This window comes from Lytechinus variegatus, chromosome 18, assembly GCF_018143015.1.
Source record: "Lytechinus variegatus isolate NC3 chromosome 18, Lvar_3.0, whole genome shotgun sequence".
Taxonomy (NCBI): Eukaryota; Metazoa; Echinodermata; class Echinoidea; order Temnopleuroida; family Toxopneustidae; genus Lytechinus; species Lytechinus variegatus.
In genome coordinates this window covers 1,713,244-1,723,083 of record NC_054757.1, presented here as the reverse complement: position 1 = coordinate 1,723,083, position 9,840 = coordinate 1,713,244, and the positions used below count along the sequence as shown (strand labels likewise).

Below are 9,840 nucleotides of genomic sequence, written 5' to 3'. Positions count from 1 at the left end.
TGGATGAAACAAAGGGCAATTTTCGTTAACGAGAGAGGAATTAGAAGCAACTATGATAGAATTTGCGCATCATCTCTTGCACAACATGGTGCGATGTGCACTCGTGTCACCAAACCCTGTATCGATTCCGCCGAGCTGTCGGCGCGGACAAGAGGCACCACCGGCACCGACGTTGCTGTGAGTGTGATTGGCTCTGCCTCAAGCCACATGCACACGTATGATGCGAGCATGCAGTATGGTACGGTATACATCACAGCGCTGTACTAGCTGCCAGCGCTAGTTAAAGTTAGTACCTACTGCTAACTTGTTCTTCAGTTTTTTACTGAGTGTTAAATTGCCAAAAAGTCAAATCAACGGCTCAGTGAAGAGACCGCCATGAATCTTGGGCGCTCTCCATGCCATACTTAATACATTAGCAGAAGTAGAACATCCAGCAGCCTCTAGCAGTGGCACTAACACTGGTCAGTCGATCTAGTAGTAGTGCAGTAACCTTGCCAAACGCTTTGGGCCAATTCGGTTAGCAATGCAGGTGCCTTGGCAGGTCAGCATCGTCTATGGGAAGCGGCGGCCTCCGCCTCAGCTTCAATTTGGCGGCCATTTTGAAAAATCGCTTGGAACCAATACAAGTGGAATGCATCTGGCGGTCTCACCTGCATCACGCGATTCAATATATAGCAGCAGTGCTGACTTTGAAAACTACTATAACTCGCACAAGATGTTCAGTGATACTTGTTACTCTTATGTCTGCGTTTTATCAACTAGACCAATACACTTTATGATGGTAATTCAACAAATACCCCCAACATGGCCAAAGTTCATTGACCTAACATGACCTTTGACTTTGATCATGTGACCTGAAACTGGCACAGGATGTTCAGTGATACTCTATTACTCTTATGTTCAAGTTTCATGAATCAGATCCATAAACTTCAAAAAGTTCAAAGGTAATTCAACAGATACCCCAAATTCGGCCAAAGTTTTTGACCTTTCACCATGGTCATGTGACCTGAAATGCCCACAGGATGTTCAGTGATACTTGATTACTCTTTTGAAATACATGTATCTTAACTTAAATGGACCTCCTTCATGAAACTTGGCCATAAGGGTAATCAAATATTACTGAACATCCTGCCTGAGTTTCATGTCACATGACCAAGGTTAAAGGTCTTTTATGGTCAATGAATTTAGACCATGTTGGGGGTAATCAACACCGAAACCTTAAATTTGAGAAGCAAAAAAGAAGAGACTTGTGTATGGACGACATATTCCCTGCAATGAAAATATTGCTGTGACTCTCAAAAGGGAGGGAGCACACCCTTGTGTATTAACCACATATTGACTATGGCTCTCGAATGGGCGGGGCACGGGTCGTTTGTGTCCCCCATGAACCGCCACTGTCACTTTGTGTATTGAGAATATCTAATAAATTCATATCACTTGGTGGGTTCACAGTTTTGTTTAAGTGAATTGTCACAGGTATGTAGAAAGGTACTTTAAGAAATGTCAAATGACAATGAATTTGAATCGTAGGTCTGTTGGAACTCTGTGTTAAATTATTGGCAATACATGTAATTAAAGTGGCATTGGTGCAATTATATCAGCTATTATTTTGTTATTTAATTTCTTACAGATGGAAAATAGCAATCCATGGTGGTATAGATGGTTTCAGCCGACTATTTCTATTCCTAACTGCAGCAGATAATAATCGGTCACGAACCGTTCTCACATCATTCACCGAGGCTGCAGCCACTTATGGGATTCCATCAAGAGTCAGATGTGACTTAGGAGGAGAAAACAATGACGTCTGCATGTTAAAGGGGAATGAAACCTTTGGAACAAATAGGCTTGTGTAGAAACAGAAAAAATCAAAGAATAAGAATAAAGAAAGTTTGAGAAAAATCGGACAAATAATGAGAAAGTTATGAGCATTTGAATATTGCAATCACTAATGCTATGGAGATCCTCCCATTGGCAATGCGACAAGGATGTGTGATGTCACTGATGAACAACTTTCCCTTTGGTGGACCATTAAATACCCTCAAAATGTCTCTTTTTTGCTTTTTCTTACGATGATACAAACTCTTTATCCATTATGTATTCTTAAAATATATGTATTACATGCCCTCATGTAGAAAGAACACATGATCTATGGATAGATGTGATAAAAGAGGCAATTCAAGTGAAATATATACTAAAGTAATGGGGAGAGTTGTTCATCAGTGACATCACACATCTTTGTCGCATTGCCAATTTGCTATCTCCATAGCAATAGTGATCGCAATATTCAAATGCTCATACCTTTCTCATTATTTGTCCGATTTTTCTCAAACTTTTGTTGATCTGTTTCTTTGATTTTTCTGTTTTCACACAAGCTATCTTGTTCAATTGGTTTCATTCTCCTTTAATGGAAGTTGTGTGAGGAGGTGGGCGGGGAAGTGCCATTAGGGGTACAAGTACCCATAACCAGTGGATTGAGATATCATGGGTAGACATGTTGTGTGGTGTCACAAATATGTGTCTTGATTTGTTTTCTTTTTAGAGGCAGAAGGACAGTTGAATGTAGATAATGCAGTACATATTTGGGCATTACATTACGTCTTCTTACCTAGGATCAATCAAGACCTAAGGTTATTTATGGGTCAGTGGAATAACCATGGTTTGTGAACGGAAGGAAACAGGACACCACTGCAGTTGTTTGTGGAACATGATGTAGATACCGATGACAACTATATGCAAAATGCACCAACCACATAGGATACCTTTTCTTTTTCAGATATTAAAGAGGATTTTGTATTAAAAGAACTGAATAGTATTGATACGCGTAAAGGTTGATTATTCTGTTGGATCGCTAATTGTTATTCTTCGGTTCTGCAGCTCTGCACGTACACACGTGTACGATATTACTCAAATTGTGCAACCGCGATATATTGCATTATTATTGTTGCGGCCAAGTCTGAATTATGACTTTATGTGTGATCTCGGAAATCAGCAGAAATTTCTCTTTTTGTTCCGATTTTCATATAATTTGACAATATAAATTATGAATATAGACATTTCAGACATTTCTATGGCCGATCTGTCGTTGGCTGATGCTGACATCGAGTTAGAGGACCAAATATGCTGCATATGTACTGGCTCATGCTTCTATGGTACAGGGAAAAGGACTTGCCCCTGCAAGAGCGGAGGTAAAAACTGCACAAAAAGGAGGTCGTGTCGCAACAACTTTTGTATCCCTTTAAGTGTCAAGGATTGAGAGACCATTGCTAAGGAACATGGGATGTGTAAAAGTGAGCAAGGTGACAAAACATTATTTGCCACACTTCATGAAAAAGATGTTGACACTGTCAATGTTATAAAGTGCATGAAGATATATAAGGATTTAGAATGGCATACGTCTGCTCTGGGAAAAGAGTTGCCAGCTGGAAGTCTGAAAAGTGTGCCAAGTAAGTAAACTGGATATAGAATCTGCCAAGGAGTTAGTGGATACTGTTGGCAAACTACAGGTTTGTGCTGGCAACCCTGATTATGTTGCCTTAATTTCCACTAAGCAAACAAGATCTTCATTTATTGACTGTACTTCAAGCATTGAGTATAATAAGGAGAGGTTCAACAACACAGTGTGCCACAAAAATATAAACTGCTGACAAGCAACGCAAAGGGACATAGTGAAGTGTGTCAGATTTACAGATCTGAACTACAAGCTATGAAACAACGAAAAACTGCAAGCCCCCCCCAAAAAACCCATGTACAGTCCAGATCAAAGTTGTCAATTCTGTCTCGCAAAGCTCTAGTTAATAGAGCAAGAAACTTGACAAAAGAGAGGAGGTCAAAGCGGTGACGCCAGCAACGCCAACATCTGAAATGCGTATTCAATATTCAAAATGTTTTTTAGATTATGATGCATATAATTACCAGCACCCATCACACTTATTCGGTTGTTCACACAAGAATGTCAAAATTCTTCCCCCTCTTTAAAAGGTTTCCCTCTATTTTTTTTCTTTACTCCACTTTCTCGCCTATCAATGTCACTTCTTCCTCTAACCACTTCATCTATAGTCCTCCTATATCTCCACATGGGGTACTGTAAACCACATCTGTAAGAGTTAAGAGTATGAAATTAATGTTTGTTTGTTTTTTTAACAGGGTTCTTGATGAAATAAAAAGGACAAAAGCTCCTAAAACATCCAACAAGTACTATGGAATAATAAAGAAGTTCATAAACTTCCTTCTAACAGAGCCACAATATGATAGGAAGTCATATATGGGTCTGAAGCAAATCTAACAAAGACGTTAAAAAGAGTGGAAAATTGTCTGGCAGGGCTTAAGCGGAATATCAAGCAGCACGAAGCTCTGCTAAAGGGCAAGATATCAGGTACATAAAGTGGACAAACAAATGTTCAAGTTCTTGCTAATAGCCTTCAAACAATTGATTCATAATTGGACAATGAAATTCATAAACTACTAACAGAGCCGGTATATGATGGAAAGGCATATGGCTCTGAAGCAGATCTAACAAAGACGTTAAAAAGAGTGGAAAATTGTCTGGCAGGGCTTAAGCGGAATATCAAACATGAAGCTCTGCTAAAGAGTAGAATATCAGGTACATAAAGTGGACAAACAAATGTTCGAGTTCTTTCTAATAGCCTTCAAACGATTGATTCATGATTGGACAATGAAATTCATCAACTTCCTACTAACAGAGCCGGCATATGATGGGAAAGAATATGGCTCAGAATCGGATCTGACAAAGACGTCGAGAAGAGTAGATTCATGTCTGGCAGGATTAAAGCGGAACATTAAACAACATAAAGCTCTGCTAAAGAGCAAAATATCAGGTACATAAAGTGGACAAACAAATGTTCAAGTTCTTGCTAATAGCCTTCAAACAATTGATTCATGATTGGACAATGAAATTCATCAACTACTAACAGAGCCGGCATATGATGGGAAAGAATATGGCTCAGAATCGGATCTGACAAAGACGTTGAGAAGAGTAGATACATGTCTGGCAGGATTAAAGCGGAACATTAAACAACATGAAGCTCTGCTAAAGAGCAAAATATCAGGTACATAAAGTGGACAAACAAATGTTCAAGTTCTTGCTAATAGCCTTCAAACAATTGATTCATAATTGGACAATGAAATTCATAAACTACTAACAGAGCCGGTATATGATGGAAAGGCATATGGGTCTGAAGCAGATCTAACAAAGACGTTAAAAAGAGTGGAAAATTGTCTGGCAGGGCTTAAGCGGAATATCAAGCAGCACGAAGCTCTGCTAAAGAGCAAGATATCAGGTACATAAAGTGGACAAACAAATGTTCAAGTTCTTGCTAATAGCCTTCAAACAATTGATTCATAATTGGACAATGAAATTCATAAACTACTAACAGAGCCGGTATATGATGGAAAGGCATATGGCTCTGAAGCAGATCTAACAAAGACGTTAAAAAGAGTGGAAAATTGTCTGGCAGGGCTTATAGTCCAGGATAGGAGAGGCATAACCTTGTTTTTTTATATATACAATATTTTTTGATGGTTTCTTGTCAATTCGAGGGTGCTGATTACGAATCTGAATGATGCCACTCGTGTAACCTTGAGCATTTTCTGCAAATTGGCAAAATCCAATATGGCCGCCAAAATATGCAAATTACCCATGAAAATCATAAAATTGTCCTCACATTGGCTGTGAAATGCATGAAATTGTGTGGCAGGAGTGAAATACAATCTTAAAAAATAATTTTTAATAAAATATTTATTTTCCTGATATTCAAAATGGCGGCCATAGGCCATTGTATATACTATCATGTACAATATTAATAGGGAAAACTAATTTTCACAAAAATGAGCACTAAACTGCAAAAAAATCGTGATGTATGAACGAAGTAATATATGCAAATCACCATTACTAACGAGATATATAATTTTGATGTCATATATGGGAAAATTGCAGTATTTTGATATCTAAAATAGCCGCCACTGGCCCAAAGAGTATTGATGTACAATGGCAATGGCGGGGGCCAAAAAATGACATGATTGAACATTAAAATGGTGTACATCAGTCAATCTTGTGTGGATGGCCAGCTGGCCTGGATGACTACGTTCAGAGGATGGATAGGCCGTGATGGAACGCAGAGTGTTGATGTGACGCTTTGTTATCCTGGCGACACTTTGGGCAGAACATTGTCGGCTTCAATGAGGGAGTTTATTGCTTGGGATATATGCAGGAGAGATGTGATCAGAGAAGAGATTGGTTGCTCATGCTTGTTACGATTTTTGGCACAATTGTGCGAGTGTGGCTGTCAAGGAAATGAACAAAGTAATAAATGAAAGCCTGAATGGAATGATTATGTTAACAAAATCTATACTGCTTTGAAAGAGGCAAGGAAAATGTGGCTACTCTCCTGTCCTGGTAATGAAGAGCATGCCAGAGAAGTGCATCTTGCTACCAAGCAGTCTTTCAGAAAGGCTCTTTGTCAATCAAGAGCAGAGTTGAGAAACAATCTCCTGGAGAAAATTAAAGCAGCTTCATTGTCAAACTAGAAATTGTTCTACCATATAACTTATGTTTTCTTCAGCTGTTTAAATATCTGTTCTGTCTAGACTTGAGTTCATTTGCATTTCTTTTCAGCACTGCTTTTGCAGTGTTAACATAGCTTGTAAGGGTTTAATGATATTCAGTTGCTATTCATCCGTCTCCATACTGAATTCCTTTCCTCTTCCATTTTGTCATCTTTATTCCTTTTCTATTCAGGTGTTCCACTCATTCCATCCCTCACCTGACTCCTTGGTTTCTATTTCAATTATTACATAATCACCCAGACATCTTTATCATCTTCATCAAGTTACTCCTTATTGGTTATTTTTATGAATTAGACTATTTCACTTTTATACCCTTTTTACACACGCTAAAATTTCCTTAACCCGGTACTATAAGTGGGGATAAATTGCCATTTAGCCCCACCTACAGTACGGGGTTAAGCTTAGCCCACTTTCTTTTACACAGCATTTTTGCAAAGTGGGCTAACCCCACCTTTAGTATGGGATTATTTGGCCCTGCAAAAAAGCAGGGTTATCCCAGCAATTGCGGTGCTAAGAGCGATAGTACAGGGTTAAGATCGCTAGTGTAAAACGAAAGTGGGATAAGCGCTCCCATTCCTGCCCCGCAACAGAGCCGGCCCTGTTGTCCAATCAGAGGTAAGCATAATGAATATTCATGAACAGCGAACACGGCGATGAGAAAAGGCGTGCGCCATTAGTCAGCGAGTTGGAATTCGTGTTTTAATACTTTCCTCATCGACATCCATTGTGTTATTAAACTAGTCTATTTTGAGGCAACATGTATTTAGTTTTCAAAATAGCATTTACGGTTTAATACAATTGAAATTGAAACTTTTATTTTAAATTCTAGCGGTGTGGTACATATGGAACTCTTTCTATCACAGTTGATATATGAACATGATTTTACGATGAAATATGAATGCACTTTTGTTTTTATTATTTTGGGGCATTCTATTGGAATATCATATCGAGATTTCCTTGGACCAGATTGTTTAATTAGAAATCTATATACATTTCAAATTAACAGATGATGCCTATACCATTGAAGTGCCCATAGGATTACTATCACCCCCACCCCCTCAACGTGCTGTAAGGACACTGAATGAGGCTCATGTGAGTGAGCTTATTCAGTCTTACAAGCAATCTGAGGGGAGTGTCCTGCCAACATTGTGTGTCCATGTTGCCAACTATCTCCCCCAACACATCAACAAGACAGATATCCTAAATGGGAGTTATGTCATGGCCTTGTCACAGCTGGGATATAGTGACCATGTCCCAATTGTACTGTATGCTGGGCTTGGTAATGATCAGGCATTGTACCTTGGCTACGAGCACAACAGAGTTCATTTGAATAACAGGAGCATGACATATGAAGAAGTTCTGCTCTTCAGGAGAAAACTGCCTGGAAACCCAGATGAAAGGCTAAGCCAATCGCAAAGAATGAAGTGGAGGAAGACGATGGCTCAGATTTTAGGGATTGATGTGAGTATGAACATGCTGTGTGAGGATCATACCCTTCCAACAACAAAAATGCAAAATTAAGACATAAAACAAGTAATTGGAATAATAAATGTTCACTAAACTTATGGTCAAAGGTACCGCAGTAGCAGTAACCTTGACCATATATTGTTTTTATTGCTAATCCAATGTGAAATGTATGATTGAGCATACTTAGGATTCTAATAATTTATGTATTCACAGCTCAGCCTATTATTAAAAAAGTGTACACTGCATCCAGATCAGTTCCATACTTTTATCTGAGACATTCATCTCCACCACTATTGAAGTATCCAACCCGTTTTACAGGTGAAGCAAGTACGGAATAAGTACCGACACCACACTTGGTTGGCAAGCCAGCCTAATAACATATGGAGCCTCATCAAGGAGACTATGAAGGCATGGGAGAAAAATGAACTTAAAGGTCAACGACCTGGCCCTCTCAAGCCCTTCCATCTCATATGCCTGGAGAAAATGCAAAAAAATGAGATAGAACATTGTCTTCAGAGACTACTGAACAAACAGGTGTCACTTCAAAAAATAAAGTGAGTTTCTACTGACTGACATTAATTTGATCTATTTTCTGCAGCACGCACAAAAAATGTATTTTGAATCTATGAACTTGGAATATAAAGCTAATGTTGGAAGGAATGTTTGCATGGAGATGTGAATTACAAATCAATTATAATTAGTGCATATTGCCTTGGTACATGTATATGGGCAAATAAGCACATGATAATCCTTTCTTTAAATATAGGATGAAATCAATTGAGAAACTTTCATGCTTATTCCAAAATAGTTTATTTGATGTGATGTCCACACATTTCAACGATCCCATATCATCTTTATCAAGTGAATCTGGACATCATTGAAAGTTTGTGGACATCAAATCAAATAAAGTTGGAACATGGGGTAAGTTGAAACATTGTAATTTTCTTTAAAGCCTGTAAAATAAATTTATGCAATACTGCCCTCAATTTATTTCTATTGATAATAGAAGTGTTGAATTATTATTGCAATAAATTGAGGGCAGTATTGCATAAATTCATTTTACAGGCTTTAAAGAAAATTACAATGTTTAATACCCCATGTTCCAACTAACCCCAGTCTCCCCTTATGGCCATAACTGTGTGAAAGGTGGTGGGAAAGTTGCCATTGTTCAAAACATAGATTATAGTAAATTCACTGTATTCACTATGAGATATACAACTAAATTTGGGATATTTCAGATCATGTCCCCCTCATGGTGGAATAAGATTTCAAATTTTTCCAATGTCAGAGGAATAGCCAAATGGGCGCAGACAAGGAGCCAAAGAGATTAAACTATGTTGGTCGTCACATTCAGTGGTGCCTTAATGAGCTGTGTTGCATGGTTGGTTGTTGTTGGAATAACATGTAGGTTGGCGCTCTTCAATCTCGTAGATTATCTGCGCCAGGCCGTTTGCGATGTCTTTCGTTAGACTAGTCTGACCTGTCATATAGTGAGGTGCAATTAAGATTAGTTACCTCCACCATTAAATGGTGCGTTTTTGTAATTCATAGTAAGCAAACTTATGTAAAAAGCTTGGTCGAAGCTCAATAGTTTTACGAATTAACATCACTAATCATCAGAACAAAAGGAAGAGAGAGAGAGAGAGAGATCAGAGGAATATTCTTATTTGAATCTCTGTGTCTTTAGGAATATGTCTATTACACAGGTCAGCGATGCTGTTGGGATGAAAGGAATGGTGAAGCCAGTATACAATGAAAATGTGTTTTCCTTACTTATAGATCTATAGATCC

The 9,840-nt window shown here is 38.4% G+C and overlaps 1 protein-coding gene across 1 annotated transcript; it reads left to right on the top strand.

The window, feature by feature from the left end:
• Positions 1-7,069: 7,069 nt before the first annotated feature.
• Positions 7,070-8,962, top strand: LOC121431894. Its single transcript, XM_041629676.1, has 2 exons — positions 7,070-8,043; positions 8,368-8,962. The coding sequence occupies exons 1-2, from the start codon at positions 7,801-7,803 to the stop codon at positions 8,605-8,607; spliced, it is 483 nt and encodes a 160-aa protein (XP_041485610.1). The 5' UTR covers positions 7,070-7,800; the 3' UTR covers positions 8,608-8,962.
• The last annotated feature ends 878 nt before the right edge of the window (positions 8,963-9,840 follow it).

Coding starts and splice junctions, on each gene's coding strand:
- LOC121431894 (XM_041629676.1), top strand. CDS start 7,801: ATGGCCTTGTCACAGCTGGGATATAGTGACCATGTCCCAATTGTACTG. Junction 8,044..8,367: donor CTCAGATTTTAGGGATTGAT/GTGAGTATGAAC, acceptor CCCGTTTTACAG/GTGAAGCAAGTACGGAATAA.